Source organism: Xyrauchen texanus, chromosome 12, assembly GCF_025860055.1.
Source record: "Xyrauchen texanus isolate HMW12.3.18 chromosome 12, RBS_HiC_50CHRs, whole genome shotgun sequence".
NCBI lineage: Eukaryota > Metazoa > Chordata > Actinopteri > Cypriniformes > Catostomidae > Xyrauchen > Xyrauchen texanus.
In genome coordinates, this window is record NC_068287.1 from 4141974 (window position 1) to 4166087 (window position 24114).

At 37.9% G+C, this 24114-nt stretch overlaps 4 protein-coding genes across 4 annotated transcripts in view; 2 read left to right on the top strand and 2 right to left on the bottom strand.

The window, feature by feature from the left end:
* Window positions 1–253: 253 nt before the first annotated feature.
* otop2 (otopetrin 2) overlaps window positions 254–24114 on the top strand; it is a 31196-nt gene continuing 7335 nt past the window's right edge. Inside the window, exon 1 of the mRNA XM_052139105.1 lies at window positions 254–258. The gene's annotated coding sequence lies outside the window, so the exon portion shown is untranslated. The remainder of the gene's footprint in view (window positions 259–24114) is intronic.
* On the bottom strand, window positions 4596–7361 carry zgc:112148 (uncharacterized protein LOC550424 homolog). Its single transcript, XM_052139109.1, is given in 6 exon segments — window positions 4596–4771; window positions 4860–4988; window positions 5080–5205; window positions 6349–6438; window positions 7061–7172; window positions 7270–7361. Coding segments are annotated over 5 exon segments (420 nt in total). The 5' UTR covers window positions 7109–7172; window positions 7270–7361; the 3' UTR covers window positions 4596–4744.
* Window positions 10885–12138, top strand: amn (amnion associated transmembrane protein). The gene is given in 4 exon segments (XM_052139108.1): window positions 10885–11299; window positions 11302–11361; window positions 11364–11510; window positions 11513–12138. Coding segments are annotated over 4 exon segments (966 nt in total). The 5' UTR covers window positions 10885–10887; the 3' UTR covers window positions 11860–12138.
* Window positions 15181–22849, bottom strand: ush1ga (Usher syndrome 1Ga (autosomal recessive)). Its single transcript, XM_052139107.1, has 3 exons — window positions 21738–22849; window positions 18184–18634; window positions 15181–17366 (listed from the first exon to the last, which is right to left on the bottom strand). The coding sequence occupies exons 1-3, from the start codon at window positions 21899–21901 to the stop codon at window positions 16560–16562; spliced, it is 1422 nt and encodes a 473-aa protein (XP_051995067.1). The 5' UTR covers window positions 21902–22849; the 3' UTR covers window positions 15181–16559.

Below are 24114 nucleotides of genomic sequence, written 5' to 3' on the forward strand. Positions count from 1 at the left end.
GAGTGTATTCAAGGTCTTATAAACAACCTGTGTTGTAAAAGAGTAAAATGAGCTACCCAGTGAGATCACTTCTCGGAATGTCACCATTTGCCAAAGAGGTATACAGAGATTGTTGAAAGGATTTAATGCCGAGATTCTAAGAAATCTGACTGACCCTAGGGTCAAAGGTGGCTTTGAATGTCTACGACTCACCTATAAGAAGGCCTTTTATGTCTCTTAGGTGTGGATTTATACACCTGTTGGGACACAGAAGAGCTTGTAAGTAATCTATTTTCATTACTTGGTCCGGGTGTCAGATCATTTTAGCCTACTTTATTAAGACATATAACAGAATGCAAATTACTCAACTAATCAAATGTAATGACAGCTCTCAAACTAGTTGATTCATTTATTGGATATGCGGTGGCCCTAATGTATGTGGACAATTTTGAAAACTTAAGTCAGACTTATATTGTATGAATTTAAGCGGTTATTACAAATAAACAATGCTAGACATTTTCTCAAAACAAATAACACTTTTCATTTTGAAATAAAGGGGATGACTTCTAATCAATGATTTGGTGTCAAAGTTATTTTTAGAGGATGTACGAAGTCATTTTCCCTCAAGTTCACACAGGAATATGACACAATGTTTTTTGTCTTGATTTTAAACAATGTAAATATTGTTGTATCATTTGAAACCTCAGAAATGTATTTTGTGCGATTTATGTATTTGTGCTGAATGACTTTTAAAAACACCAACATTTTATTTGATTGAATTTGACAACTGCTTTAATATTTCATTTTCAAATGCAATGATTTTAAGAAATGTTTCATAAAAGTGTGAAGGTAGGGTCTGGAAGGTAGTTGTTTATAGGTAATTCTGCTTTTGACAGTGATATGGGTCCCCCATCCACACCTCTGAGAATTCAAGTTAACCAATGTGTCATCAACAGAAAACATACAGTCTTCAATATTTCTTCATGCTAGCACTAAAAAAGCACTTATTGAGTAAACCAGGGCTGTAAATAGGCTAAAATAGATGTGCATATGCTTTGTTGAGTTTTCAGTACACTTTTTGTGTGTTTACAGGATGCTTTTATTGAGTAGGTTACTTTTACACACATAAAATTGACTTTTTCACATTACTGGACCATAGTGCGTACACACTCAAAAGGGTCTTAGGTAAAACATTTATGATTCTGACAAGACAAGAAGACTTTAACCTCAACTTCATCCATAGCTGTGTAAAAATTCAACTTAATAGCCATCTTTGACCTATCATTAACCATTTTAAACCTGTTATAACTCAATAAAACCATTGTAGGGTTTACTGTAGATTTTCCGAACTCTGGTAGGATGGTCCTGGTTTAGGGTGCCAAAAAAACAGTTATTTCTTAATTGCTCTCAAGCAGTTACTATGCCTTCATTTAACATAGATTTATCTTAAAGATATCTATATAGCTCTTCACTATATGGATATAGTCTTATTTAGATATGACAGATAAATAATGGTGATAATAGATAAAAGCCAATTGTGCTGTTGTGCTGCATACAGTGGTTTATAAGTTGATTAAAGTGCAATTGTAGTCCGAAGAGGCAATTGAGTTGATACCATGATAGCAGTTGTTGTCCAGTAGCCACCTTCAATTGCTTATGACATTACCACTTACTTTTCATTTGATGTTGTGTGGTGGTGTGTACTAATCAAAACATCTCTCTTGATGTCACATAATTTCTTAGAGCCTTTTTGATGTTGGGTGTGGTGATGTGTAGTTCTGGTTTCCCATATCCCACAACTGTTTAATCATGCTTCGTTGTGGTTAGGGATCAACTCTGTCACTACTTGATCTGGACACACCTACTCATTCTTTACTATTATTATACACAATATTACAATTTTCCACATTTTGAAAAAAATTCATTATGCATTGAGCAACTTCATGAGGTGCATCCTGAGATGCTTATTAAACAGTATTGTAGGTGTTCCTATGTAAGCCGGACACCTGTGACTGATCCATTTTAAATAATAATGTTTTGTAAAGAAATTCAAATGTAAATTCTATTTCTTTTTGTCTATAAACTTATTTTAAGTATTTAAGCACAAGCCTTTAGTTAGAAAGGTTTTTAAGATCATGAGAAACATATATTCATGTATCTGTTTCAAATAGCCATGTTATTACCTGGTTGATGTCTTTGTGTCTAATGTCCACTCAGATATATATTGAATGTCCATCATCATATCTGTGTTTGATGTGGTCAAAGGACCCTGACAGGATGCAGGGCCAATAAGGGTTCTGGAGCAGCGAAACAGAGATCTCAAGAATTATGGAAAGCTTAAGGCAGCATGTCAGTAAATACAACTCATGTCTATTGATTTCCAAAGATATGGTTGAACTTTTCCACGGATTAAGATGCCATTGTCTTTTAGGTGTTTTAATTTTTGAAAAAGTTGTGAGGGTCAGGTAGGAAAAACACCCTGGAGACCAATGTATTTACAACAAAAAGTCCTAGGACAGACACTGTTGACACCCGTCTGCACAGCTCATACCTGCTGATGGCTTCAGGCTGTCTTGAATGGAAGCATCCAAGTGAACATTCTAAGGGTGTTTCTCAATGCTAAGAACACAGGGAACGAACTTGCGTTCTTTTGAAGACTAGTCTTGCCAAGCTAACTTGGAAGAACAAACAGGCGAGCAAAGACTTTTGTTAGCTTACAGCAGGATACTTTTGAGGGAAAACACAATGATATGTCCTTCGTCAGCCACCGTAGTGCCGCTATGACTTCAGGGACTTCAAATGGGTTCTTGTAGAGATTATGTTAAAACAACTGTGGTTCTATCCATAGATATCTATACATAGATACCTCATTAGCAGCTGTTTCTATGGATCACGATTCATCAGCGTGTCCGCCATATTGGATAGGTCAGAGCTGTCCGTCAACACATGAATGTAAATTGACAGTCTGTCTTTTCCAGACAACTTTCAGATTATCTGAATTTCCATAAACACTGGACATTATTTTAGATGATGAAAAGAAATCCCCCATAACAAACTGCAAATAATGCCCTCTACAAATACATAATACATTTACATTTATGCATTTGGCAGACGCTTTTATCCAAAGTGACTTACAGTGCACTTATTACAGGGACAATCCCCCCGGAGCAACCTGGAGTTAAGTGCCTTGCTCAAGGACACAATGGTGGTGGCTGCGGGGATCGAACCAGAGACCTTCTCATTAACAGTTATGTGTTTTAGCCCACTACGCCACCACCACACCATACTAAGGCAAACATGCTGAAAATTAGCACCTTGTCAATCAATTCATTACATGATGAACGGTTTCCACAGAAAAGCAGTTTATGCAGTGGTCTGAGGCTTCTTCTCCATTCTTTTACATTCAACAGCTCTCCATGATGGCCGTTCTAAAATGCCAAAGGGATAATTTGCCGATCTGGTCCCGGTCGATAATATGAAAATGTAGAAAACATGTAATAAACCATTAAAGAGTCACCTGGTCTCTAAAGTGACCAAACAAAATAAATTAACCAACTAACTAGATTCCTAACGTAGCTATTATTGTGCTTAAAATAGAACTTCCCTGGTTGTTTGTCAAGCACTACACGTTTGAATTAGCAGTATTTTACTATTAGGCTACTTACTTTAGAGGCACTTTAACTGGCTGCACATAATGTCACCTGATGATTGTGCTTTCTCAGGATTTATAAACCCATGAATGCTTAAACATTTACTATGACCTAGTGTTATATTGCACCAATCTAACAAAAGTTGTCGTGTGGAAAGTCATATTTTATTGTGGGCGGATGTCATTACTGATTTGGTCAAACTCCAGTTAATGTCATTATTGATTTGGTCAAACTCCAGTTATGGACTGCAAAACAAGTACAATAATGGCCTGTACGTCACAAATCTGGCAAGCTACTGTGCGGCCCGTGCCGTTGTGTAATGGTGAAGTATAAAATTCAGATATGGGCAAATTCAGATAAGCTCAAAACGTGACGATAACTTTATGAGAGCAAAATTCAGCAGATGACATATAATTTTGACTTCTCACCTATTTCAGATATGCCATCCTTAAACGTCTAACGGGGATATTAAATGGTTTTGACTCTTTCCCCTGACTAATTGAAATGTTTAACTGTTGTCAGCATACCGTACTTACCTGGATGTGTCAGTCTTTCTATTTTGTGGCTGAACAATACTATTAAGCGGTGCTAAAGTGCTTGATATACTCTAAATATTGATATGCTGACATATCATTTCTGGTTTCAAATGTTAAGTAATGTTTAGTCATTACTTATGTTTGTCAAAGTATCTTATTGGCAAGTCAAGGTCGTTGTGATATTAATAACAAATACATTTGACTCATACAGTCTAATACTATTGGTGCCTGATTTTCGAGAGTGGCACATTACTTTCTGAGTAGAACAACTGAGACATCTATTGACCAACTGAAGGAATGCACATACTGAGTGTGCACTGCTTCTTCACAGTATTGACTACAAGATATTTGAAGGCATTTTTAATCTTAATTATTAACAGTTTTTTATCTTTTCTATAAAAATGTTATACAAATGTTGACAGAAAGGAATATTAAGGGAACAAAAAGTGTACCACTCTAGAAAAACTGAAAAGCTTGTCAATGGAAAATAAAAGAACAAAGAATAATTATAATAAAAAAAATAATAATTAGGAAAAGGAAAAGGCTTCTTTGTCAATAAATTAGACATAGGCAGTCAAATTAGGGTCCTTCTGGTTTATTTAGTACCTGTAAGAGAAAAAAGAACAGTTAATATAAAGTAGTTTAGCTTATTGCGGAGCAGGCTGGGGCATGTTGAACTCAATATAAATGTTACCCTTTTGAAGAGCTGAAGACCAAAGTAGTTGGTTGCCACATTTTTCAGTTTGGTTCTACCACCAACTTTGCATCGCACATACCCATACAGGTTAGCCCACTGCAGGACAACTCCCATGATCACAACCACCTGCACACATTACAGGACGGTTACGTGTCACTTACATAACCGTTCAGTAATTTTATACAGCAAACTGACACGAGAGCGTTTCAACACTCACCTACCATTTTATGTTGAGGGCCAAAAGAGTGCTAAACACAAAGAAAACCCAAAACACCAGACACACTACCAGACCAAACCAAAAAATCCGTAACTCCGAGTTTGAGACAATGTTTTTACTTCTTTCCTGTGGGCAAATATCAACAGAGCATTAAAGCAATCGTTTGCCCAAAACAGAAATTCGGTAATTGTGTATTCACCCTCATGTCGTTACAAAGTGTAACCTTTTATTTTGACAGACATTTATTATTTAGAGACATTTTGGGAACACTTTACAATAAGGTTACATTTGTTAATATTAGTATCATGAACTAACAATGAATGATATCTATTTTTACAGCATTTATACATTTTTGTTATTGTTATTTAATATAAATACTATTGTTCATTGCTGGTTCATGTTTGTTCATTCATAGTGTGCTAAATACTGTTAACAAATACAAATTTAGATTAAAAAAATTAACATTGTAACTATTTGTTGAAATTAACATTAACCAAAATGAATAAATGCAGTAAGCGTATTGTTCATTCCAAGTTGATGTTAACAAATAAAATCTTATTGTAAAGAGTTACCGAAATTTTTAAGGATCTTCACGCGCTCATGCCATTCAACGATAGCTCATAGTGACCACGTCTGTGGTCAAAGCTCCAAAAAGGCAAAAAACTAAAGTACAGTAAACGTGTCATAAAAGCACACAACTTGTGCGCTACGTTCCAAATCTTCTGAAGTCATATGATAGCTTTGTGTGAGGAACAGACCTAAACTTCAATATGTTATTTTCAGTGGATGATATGTTTACATTTTGTTCTGTTTCTCACACCAATTTATCGAATAACTTCAGATCATACTGTGGTACGTATATAGAGCACAAGTCACATGGACTACTTTTGGAATATGTGTTATGATGCTTTTATGGTGTATTTTGTTCTTTTCAAAGAACAGTAACTATAACGATTCAATGGAAACAACATTAGGGTAAGTACTGACATGGCAGAATTCTTGGAAAAACTATTCCTTTAACATTTAAACATTAACATAAAACCCTCGGACTCAAAAGAGCAAACATCCGAGTAAAATAATTACACAACTCAATGCATGTTTTTGCAGACAGTGAATAAACATGATCATTAAACTTTAAACGACTTGTGATAAAAGCTATAAAGTTTGGTAATGTTACTTTCATCCTTAAACATTACTTTTATGGCATGCTCACCTTCCAAAGTGGCAAACATGTTTATTTCTTGCAGTATTGTAAAGTTGTTACCTCACCGTTCTGGATTCAAACATCCAGCGACTGCGTCCATCTTGATTTACCTGATTCCACCATCTCAAACCAACCAGCAGCCGCCCCGTCACATTCTAATATAAAACCGCAGGAGAAAATACATAATACAACTGTACATTATAGATTGATGGAGTTTGACTATTTCATATTCACAAAATCTTTTTTACAATAATAATTTAAAAAAATAATTATTTCAGCGTTATTTTTTGCCATGAAACACAAAATATTTTTCAAGAATCTTTGCACAGATCTTTAGTATACAACGACAGTTCACAGTGAACACAGATATGCCAACCACCATAAAAGTACAGTATCATAAAAACTTGACTTGAGTGCTATATTGCAAGTCTTCTGAAGTCACACAAAAGCTTTGTGTGAGAAACAAATGGAAAAAATGTCTTTCTGCCATAGCTTTCTAATCAAATACAGTGTTGGGTATTAACACGATTAATGTGTCCCTCGTCAACGCCCTGAAGAAAAGTGACTCATCTTCACACACGGCTTTTATAAGACTTTGTGGAGGATGAAATATACTGTCACTTTGAGCTGTCATTGAATGGCAAGACCTGCCTAAATATTCTTCAGAAATTCTCCATTTGTGTTCTACAGAAAATATAACAGCTTGCGGTTTGAAACATCATGAAGGTGAGTAAATAATGACAGGTTTGTTTATTTTTGGGTAAATGTAATGCTTACCTTTACTGTCCAGAAGTCACATGACAAAAGTAAAATGATAGTTACCATGTTGGCGATGAAACTTCGATTTAGTAACTCACAGAAGAGATGAAAAAAGCAGGCGAGAGGGTGTCTGTAAAAAAATTTAAATAATAATTTACTTGATTCATTTAAGATGATTGAAAAAATCATTGTAAAACAAGAAAGTTTTCCAAAATCCCCAAACTTACTTGATGTTTGATTTACTGGATGCACTTTCATCCTCATGGAATAATGGCACTTCACCCTGAGAATCCTTCAAAACAAACTATCTTACATTATAACTTCAAATAATCCAAAAGCTTTTTTTTCTTCTTCTTTATTATTCCTTCTTCCACAAACAATGTAGAAAGATGCACTTACAAAATACACACACAAAACAACATTAATATGATTGTAAGATATCTACAAGATTTCTTTAGAGAAAAAAAAGTGTAAACTCACTTGTCTGATCATTGTGGCACGGGTTTCTTGCTGACGTGTACGTCAATACAAGCATGTCCACAAAACAAAAGTCTTCCTCCAGGGGGCGCATAACGGCTCTTAAAGCCAAAATATTTGCACTCTAAAAAAGGCTGCATTTACACTGCAGGTCTTGATGCCCAAATCCGATTTTCTGACTATATCCCATTTTTTGGACGACACGCTTATCATCTTTTAAAAGTGACCCGTATCCGATTTTTGCATTTACACATACACTGCTGAAACTACCAAATGTAGATATTCTGACCCGGAAAATGAAGTAAAACAGCACGAAATGCAATGGATTTAAGACGCAAATAAAATTATCCAGTGGTTTGCTTTCCACAGTATTTTGAAAAGTCATCAAAAAAGTCAGCAAAACATTGGTCTCGTACAGCGGAGAAAAAAGAGGAGAGCCCTTGTTGCAGCCTGGGCGAATTTAGCGATGATCGCTGCAACATCGGTTCAAAGGGAGGTTTGGATGCGGCAAAGGACTAAAGACTGCTGGGATCGCGTTGTTGGAACCTGGGGTCAAGAACTGTGGATCAGCAACTTTCGTATGCGACGAGAAACTTTTGAAATGTTGTGTGTGCGGTTGTCACCAATGCTCTCATACGAGGACACAACATTTCGCCAGGCAATCTCAGTGCAGAAGCGCGTTGGAGTTGGACTATGGTGGCTCGCAACAGGAGCTGGTTATCGAACACTGGCACATCTGTTTGGCATAAGTGACGCATCAGTATGCCTAATAGTCTGGGAGTTTTGCCATGCCGTGCGAAATGAGATGATGCGCGAGTACATCAAGCTGCCAGAAGGTGAAGAGCTCCAAACCGTGCCTCCCCATATCTCGTGAAATGTCTTCGTAAATTGATTTATTTCGATAACAGCCCTGCGTTTTTGCCTGCACTGTCTCTTCGCCCCAAACACTCAAAAGACATGAAACCTCCGCATTGCTCCATCGCGCCTATGATAAGTCACGTGATCTCATTTGGTGGCGTCCACCTGAGTCGACGTCACTTTCATGACGTACGACTCGCATTTACTGGGGAATATCCGATTTGTCTGCTTACATGACACACGCAAATGCACGTATCCGATTCATATCCGATTTATTACCACATATGAGTGAGGCCCGAATGCGATCTGAGAAAATCGGAATCCATGCGGTTTTTTCCTGCTTACACGTTCTCCGGTCATATACGATCTGTGCCACATGAGAGGAAAAAATCAGATTTGGGTCACTTGAACCATGCAGTGTAAATGGGGCCTAAAAGTATAACATTTTAAGTATTGTTGGTGCACATTAAAGTTGTTTTGCACGCATGTTGCGGGCGTGCTGTTTTCTTGTGGCTTAAAATAGTAAAATAATAAAAAAAAGTCTGAACTTAAAGTCGGATATGCCAATCCATTTATTAACATAACGAAAAATAAAACATTTCTTCAATAATAAAGTTAACTCAAGGTAGTCTCCATGATTACACGCCGTGCCTCACGGTCAAAAACCATGCACCTCCCTGTGCGCCACACCTGCACTAATTAACCCGTCTTAAGTAGTGGCTCGTGGCAGAACAGCACCACCCCATCCCAATACACAGAATGGCTCCAACAAGTATATTAATTCAAAAGAATAGTATGGATAACAAATAAATAAAAAAGAAATTCGCCACATTTGTCATTTATTTAAAATGGTTATTAAAATTATTTTCAAATCATGGCAAATGGACTGTGATTGTATGGCAAGCCATTTAACTTTTATTCATTTCCAGGATATGAATTCTTGATATCAACAATTCAATTTTCACTAGTTAAAATGATAGTTATTGATATCAGGAATTCGATATCTACTAGTAACAATGGCAGTTTTTGATATCAGAAATTACATTTCCACTGGTAACAATGCTAATTCTTGATATCAACAATTACATTTTTACTAGATAAAATGCTCATTCTAGATATCAAGAATTGTATTTCAACTAGTAAAAACTATCATTCTTGATATCTGTAATTGTATTTTCACTAGTGAAATGTCACCATAGGCTGCCATTCAAAATCAATTGTTGATATCAAGAATTTATTTCTTGTTGAAATTTCAATTTCACATATCAGAAATACAATTCGTACTAGTAAAAACCTTTATTTTTGATATCAAGTATTCAATTGTCACTAGTTGAAATATCTATTCTTGATATCAACAATTTAATTGCTATTAGTAACCATGTTCATTTTTTATATCAATAATTCCATTTTCACTAGTGACAATGTTCATTTCTGATATCAGGAATGTGATCGTTACTAGTAAGAAAGCCATTTTAGATATCTGAAATTATATTGATATCAGAAATCAATTTTCAGATATCAAAAATTAACATTTTTACTAGTATCAATTCAATTGTTGATATCTAGAATAGACATTTTTACTAGTAACCACGTAATTCTTGATATCAAAAATGATATTTCTACTAGTAAGAAATACAAAGCTGATATGTGTATTCGGAATTATAACTAGTAAGAAATCAATTCTTGATATCAACAATTGATTTTGAATGGCAGCCTATGGTGACATTTCACTAGCGAAAATACAATTACAGATATCAAGAATTATAGTTTTTTACTAGTTGAAATTCAAATCTTGATATCTAGAATGAGCATTTTAACTAGTAAAAATGTAATTGTTGATATCAAGAATTAGCATTGTTACTAGTGGAAATGTAATTTCTGATATCAAAAATTGCCATTGTTACTAGTAGATATCGAATTCCTGATATCAATAACTATCATTTTAACTAGTGAAAATTTAATTGTTGATATCAAGGATTCATATCCTGGAAATGAATAAAAGTTAAAATGGCTTGCCACAGTGATTGGTCCATCCTGACACCAGTGGTCTGAAGGTGGATCACCCATGATATTGAAGCGGCCACCCACATGGCCTTTAATTACCACCATCCTGAGGTCTTATTGTCTGTCACCCGGAGATCTTGAAATGAACACTCTCGAAGTCTTTAATAACCCCACACCTTTTTTGTTCAGATGTTTCCATCAGATATAAAAATTAATAATAATAAAACAAAAATTGTAAGGAATGTAGTGGAATGCAGTTTTTAGCTTCTTTAGTGAAACAAACAACAGCAGCTCTTGTACATAGGGTCAACAATTGACCTGTTACATCTTTTACAGTTGTCCTAATGAATGTCTTTATTGTCATTGTAGTAGATGTTTTACTCACAAAATTGCTTTTGTGAATTATCCACTAAGTTTAGTAGCTTCGCCACTCATGTGACAGTCCCCTTGTTAGCGACAGACCAAAGGTCAATCTGTCTGTCTTCCTTCCAATTCCTCAAAGTTTCATGATGTCTCTTCAACACAACATCCTGCTTGTTCTTTGTATTTTACCCTTTGCTAATGTGCTCTACAAGCAATGGATTCCAGACACCAATTTTGAAAATGCAACCATCTGGGGTAAAGGCTCTATACCACGTGGCAGTGACCAAGTGGCATTTTTAGCTCAATGGATATTTTCAGTGTATGTAGAAAGAGCTCACACTGTCACTTGATTGAGCTTGCCAATGGACGGAGAACTGATTCTGGTGTCCGGAGCTGGATTTTCTGTTTGAGAGGGTGGAGAACCTGGTTGTGGATCTGGTGTTACAGCAGAGTTTAAAGACTGGGAAACTCTCAAATGGTTTGACCCATTGCTATGGGTGGCTGCCTCCACTTTAGATGACCTGCACCGAGGTACACATCAGTTTTCGGTCCATGAGGATGCCAGTTTGACAACGTTGTATTTCAGGAGGCCACCTCATTCTGTGTGGACATATCTTCGATTTGAAGAGTGTGTCTGTACCAGGAAAGAATTTCATCAGCAATTCTGAGTTCTCTCAGTACTTGTCATCCGCCTTCGGCAAGCTAAAGTTCCATGGTTCTTCATCGCTTAGTGCTGGCGGTCGAGGTTGCGTTGATGCCACTAGATTGTCTGTGATAACTCCAGAAATCATGACAAGATCTGCGCAAATGTCAAATGTGAGTCATTGGATTGCATGAAACCGCTTCACCCAGTGGGACATTGCTGCGATGTTTGTGGCACTGTTGTAAACGTTCAGTTCTCTTAAAATTTTACTTAAGCCATACCGGTAACGGCTTTAGCACCTCTTCTCTGCCTGCACAAGTATGAATCTATACAGCTGGCCATGTCAAAAGTGTCCAAGGAGCAGAGGCTATTTGGATTGATTCCTGTTGGGGCCACTGAAGATATTCAGGTCTTGCTTCTAGACCAGAAAAGGGGTCAGGAAGCTATAAACTGGCAGAATCTCTTGATTTAATCTTGATTTTTATCTCTTGATCTCGATTTAAATGTGACATGACTTTTTTATGACAGGGAAATAAATGCTTAGGCACAGCATGATAATCACTGATGTGTTTAAATCTGCACATTTGAATTCAAAGATTTCAGATTTGAATTATTATCCTGTTGTATAGGCACTGCAGGTGTCCTTCATAACATCTTGATTTACTTCTATTGCTCTGATGTTTAACCCCACCACCACAGTTGACCTCGCAGAACAGCCTTGTACAAGAGCACACCTATAATAAAATTATGAATTGACCCCTACCTACATGACCTACAGTATATGAGTTTGTACAAAGTGCAGCAATGAAATTCAGTAGTACTAGGCAAAAGTAGATAAGGTTTGTTAATATTTAAAAACAAAAAGTAACTGTCCAAAACAAGTGTCGAACCATTTTCTTTGACATCTCAAAATCTCGGATATAACCTGCATTAATTAGAGCAAGAATACTCAGTCTAATGCCACATTGGATGCAATTGGGTAGAGGTTTGTGCTTGCTTCATTCATTTTTTTGTCAAATTAAAACATTCCGTCCACTAGATGAAAAACAAAAACAAATTAAAATATTTTGTTAACTGAGATGAAAACTAAAAACTAACATTATTAAAAAAGCTGCAACATAATAAAATACACAATGCCTTGAGATAGCATTAACACTAGGCAGCTCTGGGAAATTTAACAGCACTAAACATATTTAAATAATATCAGTTAATTCAAGAATTTGGCCGCAAGTAAATATGCTGAAAAACTAAACTGAAACGTGAAAACACTTAATACAGAAACTACTTTAATAGAGTGGAAAAATACTGAAAACACATCTAAATTGCAATGACAAATAAAAAATTTAATGTAAATTCAAAATAAAATGAAAACTATAATAACCTGTGAAAGCAACAAAGTAAAAAGAGCCGTTAACATATTAAATCTCTTCAAATAAATGACAAACACAAAAATTGACAGAAGCAGCAACATAATACATTTATTGTTTTTAATAAGTTACATACATTTCATTACATTTAAAGTAGATGTATCCGTTATATAAAACATGGCTGTAAATGTTGTTTGCGGTAATAAATATGGAAGGAAGACATTTTTAAAAACTCATTGACTGCAGCCCTGTGCATGAACCATTTTGTTTTCTGACAATATTGTGTGCTTCAGTTCAACAAGAAACAACTGTTGTATTCAACAAAATGAGCGCCGCAAGTTAAAGCACCAGGATCGACAAAGCTAACTCACCAATGAGTCACACATCTCACCCATTTACTCATGTTTCTCAAACCGAGTTATGGCAAGACACATGCACTGTAAACATAATGTGCAACATACTGTGACCGCATAAACAAATGCAATTATCCTATACAAAGACTCCATTGCTACATGCACTATTGAATTCTGATTCCTTTAATCCATTTGTATTTCAAAATGTATAAAAAAAATGTTTTAGGTCACAGTTGCAGCTATCCAACAACTAGACAAACTGTAATTGTGTATGCAGCAAAAAATCATTTTCTTATTCAGTTTTGTTGTTGTTTTTCAGTAAAAATACCTTAACATACCTAAAACAACATACATTTCATTAAGAAACAAAATTGAGTGTTTTGTTTTTCAGAGAATACATCTTGAATCAAGTTTGCCCTATTGGCAAATCTACATATTAAAAAAGTAATTATTAATTGCCTATGGGGTAATAAAAAATGTACAGTGAGGAAAATAAGTATTTGAACACCCTGCTATTTTGCAAGTTCTCCCACTTAGAAATCATGGAGGGGTCTGAAATTGTCATCGTAGGTGCATGTCCACTGTGAGAGACATAATCTAAAAAAAAAATCCAGAAATCACAATGTATGATTTTTTAACTATTTATTTGTATGATACAGCTGCAAATAAGTATTTGAACACCTGAGAAAATCAATGTTAATATTTGGTACAGTAGCCTTTGTTTGCAATTAAACGTTTCCTGTAGTTTTTCACCAGGTTTGCACACACTGCAGGAGGGATTTTGGCCCACTCCTCCACACAGATCTTCTCTAGATCAGTCAGGTTTCTGGGCTGTCGCTGAGAAACACGGAGTTTGAGCTCCCTCCAAAGATTCTCTATTGGGTTTAGGTCTGGAGACTGGCTAGGCCACGCCAGAACCTTGAAATGATTCTTACAGAGCCACTCCTTGGTTATCCTGGCTGTGTGCTTCGGGTCATTGTCATGTTGGAAGACCCAGCCTCGACCCATCTTCAATGCTCTAACTGAGGGAAGGAGGTTTTTCCCCAAAATCTCGCAATACATGGCCCCGGTCATCCTCTCCTTAATACAGTGCAGTCGCCCTGTCCTATGTGCAGAAAAACACCCCCAAAGCATGATGCTACCACCCCCATGCTTCACAGTAGGGATGGTGTTCTTGGGATGGTACTCATCATTCTTCTTCCTCCAAACACGGTTAGTGGAATTATGACCAAAAGTTCTATTTTGGTCTCATCTGACCACATGACTTTCTCCCATGACTCCTCTGGATCATCCAAATGATCATTGGCAAACTTAAGACGGGCCTTGACATGTGCTGGTTTAAGCAGGGGAACCTTCCGTGCCATGCATGATTTCAAACCAAGACGTCTTAGTGTATTACCAACAGTAACCTTGGAAACGGTGGTCCCAGCTCTTTTCAGGTCATTGACCAGCTCCTCCCGTGTAGTTCTGGGCTGATTTCTTAGGATCATTGAGACCCCACGAGGTGAGATCTTGCATGGAGCCCCAGTCCGATGGAGATTGACAGTCATGTTTAGCTTCTTCCATTTTCTAATGATTGCTCCAACAGTGGACCTTTTTTCACCAAGCTGCTTGGCAATTTCCCCGTAGCCCTTTCCAGCCTTGTGGAGGTGTACAATTTTGTCTCTAGTGTCTTTGGACAGCTCTTTGGTCTTGGCCATGTTAGTAGTTGGATTCTTACTGATTGTATGGGGTGGACAGGTGTCTTTATGCAGCTAACGACCTCAAACAGATGCATCTAATTTAGGATAATAAATGGAGTGGAGGTGGACATTTTAAAGGCAGACTAACAGGTCTTTGAGGGTCAGAATTCTAGCTGATAGACAGGTGTTCAAATACTTATTTGCAGCTGTATCATACAAATAAATAGTTAAAAAATCATACATTGTGATTTCTGGATTTTTTTTTTTAGATTATGTCTCTCACAGTGGACATGCACCTACGATGACAATTTCAGACCTCTCCATGATTTCCAAGTGGGAGAACTTGCAAAATAGCAGGGTGTTCAAATACTTATTTTCCTCACTGTATATCTATCTTACTTCAAGGTATATTCTCATTAAATCAATATCTTACATAATTTGATCTAGTTGTGATGGGTTTTAATGATAAGATATGTTTAATGGAAAACAAAAATACTGTTTAAGAAAATTATTTTTGGCAGCGTACATTTTCTATTCAAGTCTCCTGTGTATTAGCAAGAACAGCAAGTGCTACACTAGATAAAAAATACCCATCATGTTATGTAGCATATCCTGAGCTTTGTGAGTTTAACAAAGTATTAAGAAATTTTTTTCAAATTATATACATATGTTATGTCTTAAATGACATTTTGTATAGAAATATGCAGGCACAAGCACAGGCATTTAAATGTATGCCCCACAGGGGCAGAATTATTACTGGACTAAGAGTGCGTTCAGTACTGCCGCTCCCTATACGCATACTACGCAGTCTGCGTAGGGCACCAACTCCCTAGGGGGCACAATCTTACCTTTGGAGGGCACCAGAAAGTCCAGCAGCTGCTCTTACTCGCACGTTTCAAGTTATTCAAGAACCAAAAGCAGTTGCGGAACACAGACGATCGTTTCACGCTCATATCACACGAACACCCCCCCCCCGCTTTTGCCACATGCCACACATGTAAAACTTTTGTAAAACTCTAATATCTTAAACACTATCCATTCATTGAGGTACTCTAAAGACCCCGTTTCCACCTGGTATGAATATGCGTTTTGGGTGATCCCATCACATGTGGTCAGCCCTAAATATAGGTCTAAAACGTTTTGTGATCAGATCATAGAAACCACATATGAATGTAGTCAATAATGCATGTGTCCACATAACCTTTGAGGTGTAAACGCTAATCCGTCCTGAAAGCATCCTTGCGGCAGTGAAGCACGACCCCTTACCTGTCAATCAACCGCTGTGCTAAAACAAGAGTTTAAACCATAATAACTGTCCGATCAGAACATTTTAAAAGGCGGATACATAAACAATCACGAGAGCTAAACGGATCTTCTTTAGTGTGTCTGATATGAACACAGAAAACAAGCAAGAACACTTAAAGCTCATTTAATACAGGTAATCCACTAAAATAACGCTTGACATGTTGCGTTTGTGCTTTGATTCAATTTCAACCGCATCTGGGAGAAACAGTGCATTGTTTTTTAGCGCTTTCTTTGTCTTTTCTGACTTTGTTGTGCTTTAATATCATACAGTAACACACTGACTTTGTGATTGATGTATGTCGTCATTAAACAGAGACCGTCCCCTCCAAATCCAAACATAAGTGGTCAAAGGAGATGCATTTAAGTGGCCAAGTGTAAACAGTGATGTGTCTCACCTGACCACATGTGATCGGATCACCCGAAACGCATCTTAATACCAGGTGGAAACGGGGCCAAAGACAGACTTCACAACTGAGTGTCCTCTATGCTCCCTGGGTTTTCAATAGTCTCCAATCGTTGTTGACAGGCACCTATGATCTTCTTGCGAGGCCCCAGTGGAATATGAATGCTCTTTAGGTCTTTGTCTGAGCAAAGCAACAGGGCCTTAAGGTCAATCTTCTCTTTTTTGAAGATAGGAATGAACTCGTTCATGCTTTGTGTGGCCAGAAACACTTCCAGTGGACTGGTGTTGGGCTCATTGTCATCATCCAACCCCAACTCTACCTCATCCCATGGCAGCTCCTGCACGTTCCTCTCCTGTAGGCTACGGGCACTTCCAATGCTGTCGTAGTCCAGACTAGGCGAGCGTTGCATCCGACTCTGCAGGCGCACATTATTGACCCGTTCGCTCCCAGCAAGACTACCTTCATCTCTGCTGCCAATGCCGAAGAGTCCGCCGCTCACATAGTTGCGTCGGAACACCATGGTGCCCAGGCCAGGGCGGTTGAAGAGTGAGTCGTGGCCTGAGTCGGTGCTGATCTCTGAGTAGTCCACGTCTTGTCCATGCAAGTCGGGCTCACTGATGGCATGTGAGATAGCATCCTCGTGGTCACTAGGGAACACGTTACGTATGTTGCGACGGGACCGGTCCTTGGGATTGACGTACGTCCCCTGCTTCAAGAACATGACATCATTGCCCAGTTGTAGGCCAGACAAAGAGTGGACACTCTTCCTGCCATCTTCGTAGATTTTGAAGGTCCCATCACCTAGCTTCTTCTTGTCAAGCTTCTTCTGGATCTTAGTTTTGCCCCTGGCTGTAGCATGAAGAGTAGCCTAGAGGAACAAATTCAACATCATCTCACAATGAAGCAGCAGCACTGTTGCTGCAGAAGCGCTGAGGTTAAATATCATTAGATTTGAGTATGTTGAAAGGTCTTCAGCTTCAGTAACTAGGGTTTTTCTCTTAACATCAAGGGCAAATGCTATTTTTTTTGGGCTGCATTGGTTTATTACCAGATCTACTAAAAGGTTCTGTTAAGGAAGCCCACAAAATTTGTGCTGAACGCAATTTGTATCACATAAATCTATATCTTGCAGGCAAGTTTTGAGTGCTAGGTTGTAAAGGAGGCAGAAAACTACAAAAATCTTGCATACTTTACTGGGACTGTATAGCATTGCTCCATAACTGCAATCCAGGCACCTGAATCAGCTCTTTAAATTCTGAAAATGTGCTTGACTACACTTTGTGTCTAGAGCTATGCCCGGTTAAAACATTCTACTCTATAATTTTACTGTATTTCTGCAGCCATGATCAATAGAAAATGTCTTTTCAACAAAATACGGTTTACCACCTGCTTTTCGTGTGCAATAACAATGACAATCAATTTGTGAATAATTGATAATAATAATAATAATAATTAGGTGCAATCTATAAAAAACCATATATACAAAGAAAGGAGGCAATATAATTAATTTAAATACGACGCAGCTCTATTTCAGTGCATTTAGCACCTGGGTAAACAAGATTGCGGGTGGTTATCGAATAAGACTTTTTTTTTGCTCTTAGATGTCACGTGTAAATTGCCGTAACTGTTTAATGAATTCACCCCCAAATATTTTTCATTTGAGAGCAATTCAAGAAAATTCTAACCTGGGAGTATGGCACACTAGTGGCAGTATTAAAGTGGTGTAACTTGCGACTCAAGGTGCTGCTGGCATAGCTGGAGAAGCTCATGGCATCAGAGACCGATGCTTCAGTTGACTCTCTCTGGAATTTGCGCTCCAGGCGCCGGCGGTGCTTTTGCTGCAATTTAACGCATTCATTAATGCGTCGTTCGGCATCACGAAATGCTCTGTCCTTCAGCTTGCTCACTAACTTGGGATTGAGGGCAGTCTGTTTGGCAGCGATAGAGTCCAGGTAGCGCACACAGTCCATGTGGTTCTTGGTGGCGGCCATGTCCAGCGGCGTGTGGTAGTCGTTGTCCAGGCACCACACGTTGGCACCAAACGACACCAGAAATGACAAGCAGTTGAGATGGCCTTTGGCGGCAGCCAAGTGGAGTGGCGTGTTCCCCCATATGTCACTCTTATCTGGGTTCCCCCTGAAAGTAGAGCCAGGAAAGATCCATATCAGGTGTGGCATCTAACTATGACCTCTGGGAGACTATCAACCAGAACCTATTTTTTCAAATTGGTACCACTTAAGTTACATATTACAGGTTATATAATACTTGCTATTTATTTTTATACTTGTTTTTTTGGGTGCAACTGGATAAGGCTTGTTTAAGCTGTCATTATGGCTTGTTTTAGACCCAAAGAATAGCAACACTGTCAAGCCTATAATTATTTGATTATGTATTCAGCACTGTCTAGTCATCCGTGAATGCCATTAGGATGCATAATTCTATGAAATCGAAACAAAATGTGATGCATATTACAACATCAACAAATGTCATCAGGAAAAACAGGTTTGTTATATAACTCATACAGTCTCAAAAATAAGCCTATTTAAAAAAAAATATTCATGGAATGAGGACGATATAAAACAGTAATCCAGGGTCATATGTGCATAATGTTCGTCCAGAGGACTGGATCTGTAATTTGACCACCTGCTTGAATAAGTGGTATCCTAACTCTTTGGGAGTCACCTTACTAGGAAGAATTATTGGGTTGCACTGGTGATGTCACACTAAATTCCTGCATTCACAATGCAACCACAGGCCAGACTAAGAAACAAGTATATCAGCAACAAGCAAAACAAATAAAATTATATTTGACTTTTTAGATGTTACCACTTGAATCACATTTTTAAGGGCACCTGACAAAACATTTTTACAGCGTAGGGCTGTTTATTGCCAACCACTTTGGCATACGATACACATTAAACACAACATGATTTTATTTACTACATCATGAGTCACAGCGCATTATCACAATATCATTGATTTACAATGCAACTGTGACTGAAACTTTACTTTTGTCCAGTATGACACCTCCTAGATGCAACTCTTTCAGATTTTCAGTTATTAAGACCTGCTTTTTCTTTAATTGAACTGTTGGAAATATGTTAATGCATACATACATTAAAATATTGATTTTTGAAAGACCTCAAGTACTGAAGAAATATCGTAATAAAAACGTTTCTTTATATTGCTATATTCATAGCCATAGCTACTTCAGCCTATTACACAGTGAAGTATTTCTGCCACAACTGAGCTGTATCTTTCTGTCTTATGTGGCTAGCTTTGGCTGAGCCCGATCAATATTTGATGAGAGACAGGTGAAGCCTTGCAGTAATGCATTATGAATGAGAAAAGCTGCAAGGTTTTCACAGTTAGCAAAGTGAGCTGTGTGCGCAACTGGGTCAAGCCAGAATTTGGATAATGACCCGGTAACCACCTTGACCTTGATTTTTGGCATGCCAACAACTTCATCATATGTATTTACTGTCCTATAATCTAAAAGATCCTTTAAGCCCCTTATAAAACCCAGTCAGATATGAACAGAGATTTCCACTGCTGTCCATGAGTTATGAACTGTCATTTAAAATCACTAAAAGAGGAGTATTATATAATATCAAACACAGATCAGCCACAACTTTAAAATCACCTGCCTAATATTGTGTAGGTCCCCCTCGTGCCACCAAAACAGCGCCAACCCGCATCTCAGAATAACATTCTGAGATTATATTCTTCTCACTACAATTGTACAGAGTGGTTATCTGAGTTACTGTAGACTTTGTCAGTTCAAACCAGTCTGGCCATTTTCTGTTGACCTCTCTCATTGGAAACAAGGCATTTCAATCCACAGAACTGCCGCTGACTGGAGTTTTTTTTTGTTTTTGACACCATTCAGAGTCAAATCTAGAGACTGTTGTGCGTGAAAATACCAGGAGATCAGCAGTTACAGAAATACTTAAACCAGCCTGTCTGGCGCCAACAATCATCTAATCAGCCAATCGTGTGGCAGCAGCGCAGTGCATAAAATCATTCAAATACGGGTCAGGAGCTTCAGTTAATGTTCACATCAGAATGGGATGTGATCTTAGTGATTTGGACCGTGGCTTGATTGTAGGCGATTGGATTGTCCCTGTTTCTTAACTTCTTCTAATAGCATGATTCATGATGTGACTGACTCTTGAAAAGTCTCTTTTGCAAACGCCGAGCATTATCGTGGGAAATTATGCTATAGGCATCCATCATTGCCATGCAATGCATTATCTTAATCACTAAGGAGGAGAAACAATTAGAGGATTAATTATGTTTACATGAGCGTAAGATGGCTCTAACTGTAGAAATGCAGTGCTTGCTTTGCTTTTTGTGCAGGGGATCACACGATAGCCAGTGGCTTTCAGCATGTCAAACAGACCGACTGCCCAATAAGGCCTTCTGAGCAGTGGCTGAACTTTTGTCAATTAAGCGCTCTCATAAAAGGGCCTGTAGGTCTGAAACCAGGTCAGATCTGATAAAAGCCTTTATTTGTCGCTGTTATCAGCTTTCAATCATCAGTATTAATGTAACGGCCTTAGATTGATTAATGTACAATTGGATTTTTTAGATAATTAATTAGTAATTTATAGTGGATTAATTATTTTGAGTAATTTACCCTACACTGATCCTCAGTGGCAAAACAACTCAGATAACATTGCAAATGAGTAACAGCTACAGAGAATAGCAGTCACTTACAATACATTTACAAGTATGCATTTGACAGACACTTTAATCCATATTGAATGGTCAATCCACGCATTTGCTAGGAATCAGTGCTCTACAATTTGAGCTATAGGAACACAAAAACTCAAAATATATAACTACTACAAAAAACAAAAAATACTACTTTCAGTCAGAATTTAGTTTTCATATTTGATGTTGCAAAATGCATACACTGTAAAAAGTCAAACTGAGCTTTTATACCTGATCTGAATTTCATTTTGTTAATGTAACATAATGGTTGTTTCGTCATAGTATAAAACATTAAACTGAGAAAACTTTATAGCCTACTCACAATATCAGGTGAAAAACACAACCGCTGTGATTATATCAGTATTATGATGTGACGACATAACGGTAAGCACAATGATGCGCAATGGGGGTTCACTGCGTAACGCTGTCTGATGCGATGCGTACACACAGAAACGACGGTTTAAACTTATGTTAAATCCAAGAACAAATCGTGGAAATGTGTTCTTGTCGCATTCGGTCTTACCCTCTCCCCGCGATCAGCCGCAGCGCGTCCAGGTTGCCGTGGTACGCGGCCCATAGCGTCGGTGTCATGCCATCCTCATCCGGAGCGTTCAGGTCCTTCTGCGTCGCTTCTTTCAGCAGGTCAAGGTAGCCATCGCGAGCTGCCTTGTGATATTTGTCATTCATGGTGATCCCGAACCTCAGCCTCCATCACTCTTTCACGCGTGCTGTGCATAGGCTCTGAACCCTGTCCGATCGAGCGCGCGCTCCAGGCACATGATCTATGCCAGGGCTAGTATAATGGTGGCCCCCAGATCATCTTTATCTGGCCCTCCAACTGTTTTTTTATGTTTAAAAACCCTCACAATCTGATATCAAAGTGCCCTCTTAGCAAAGGTTTAGCGCGTTCATAGGCAACCGCATTCATCGGTGAGTTTAACCGCATTCATCGGTGAGTTTAACAATATTGAAGTCTATCGGACTACCCTGCACGTTGAAAAATGACGCCAGTGCGTCAATAAGTGACGCCAAGGGGTCCTGGCCAAGCGTCCATATTAGGCGGTGGGCCGAGTCCGTCTATCTCGTTTAGTTTTTGATTTGATAGTTTTTTTATTTGTCTGTATGAATAATTCACAAAAAGATTACCGATTGTTTCCAACGCCAATTGTTGCACATTAAAGTATAAAAACAGATTTAATTTCGCTAGCTGATCACAAACGTTGGCCGGAGTGAGATCCAATCAACGCTTGTGTTGTTACCTTGTTGAATTGATTTGGCCAATCACGTTATTCGTTGAACCGGCGTCGCGTGACTCGCGTCAGTCTGAAGCCAAATGAGTCTACACAACCCAACCTGGAGAGACCGGTGTGTCTCGGCAAGACAACGTCAAGGTAAGATTTGTTTTACAATGATTATACACCCCTGTATCTTAATGCTTTTCATATAAGTTGTATTTAAGACTGCAAGCTATACTTCGTCGTGAATATATGCGTTGTCGTTGATGAGAACAGTAGCCACGAAAGAATGTTGGTAGTGGAGCAGTAAAGCTAGGTCTAACGGTATGTTGCTTAGGCTAATCCAAATCATTCGGTACATACACAATGAACTAAGCAAAGAGTATTCAAATACGGGATAATTACGGGTAAATATTTAAACGGGAAGACAGTAGGAAATAAGTTGACAGGTATGTCCAGGTTGGATTGGTTTATAGCAAGCTACCTAGGCTACAAGTAAACTAGACTAATTATCAGCTAAAAAGAGTGCAAAGCAAAACAAAGATACAACTTTATAGTGGTAGTCATGGAGTTATATAAGCCATTTATGGTTGATTGTCACAGTTTATACAATGAGGCAGTGGTTCAGCTACATCTGTCAGTGGTTGGGCTTCACCTACATAACAGAACAGGTATAAGATGGAATATGGTGGAAAAATATTTTATTTAAAGATGGCTGTTTTTGAGCTATTTAACAAAATTATTTGTGGTCAGAATTGCAGTAGTCTTGTCAAGCTCGTTTAAGATGGTTAGCATCTTAATACAAATGTCAAGATGAAAAATGTGATTTAAAATTATCTAGTAATGTGTGCTTTCTGTGTTTATTTATCTGAATATAATTCAGTTGTTTATCTAACACACAGACACGGACAGGACAACATCATATCTCTCCACACCCAAATGACTACAGAGGTGATCGTTTACAATCATCACATCAACAGCACCATGAATGGAGCAGGTCAAGATCACGGAGTTGCTTAGTATCCACATCACAGATGACCCATCTTGATCTATCGACACCACCAACAGAACCTGGCCAAGAAAGTCCAAAAACCTCTGCACTTCCTCCCACAGTTGAGGAAGGCTCATCTCCCACAAATCCATCCTCTTAACTTTCTATAGGGGAATCATAGAGAGCCTCTTCCTTCCACCCCCACCCTCCAATAACCTAAGGGCAGCTGATTGACTCTTGCACAAATACACTGGTAGTTTACACTATGATGCTGCTACATTGGTTTATTTTTTTATTTTTAAATTTGCTATGAACATTTGACCCCACTTACACACATATTGCACTGCCTTTTGCTACTTGTCATGTCATCCACTTGCACTGAAATACTATATTAATTAGGGATGAGTCACGATTTTCGAATATTCGATAAGTTTATTTTATTATAGAATATTGAATAGGATGTGCGGGATGATTGTCTTTAAAAAATCCCCATGTTTTAGTTGTGGTTATAAGTTGCAATCCTAAATTCACATAATATTTTTATAAATTTTATTAATATATTCTTAATATTTGTTGTTTTTGTTTCTATGTTTGAGCTTATATATCTCAATATTAATAACAGTCTGGTTAATTTTGAGTCTTGAAATGTAAACTCTCAAGGGTTGGCTTTCTAA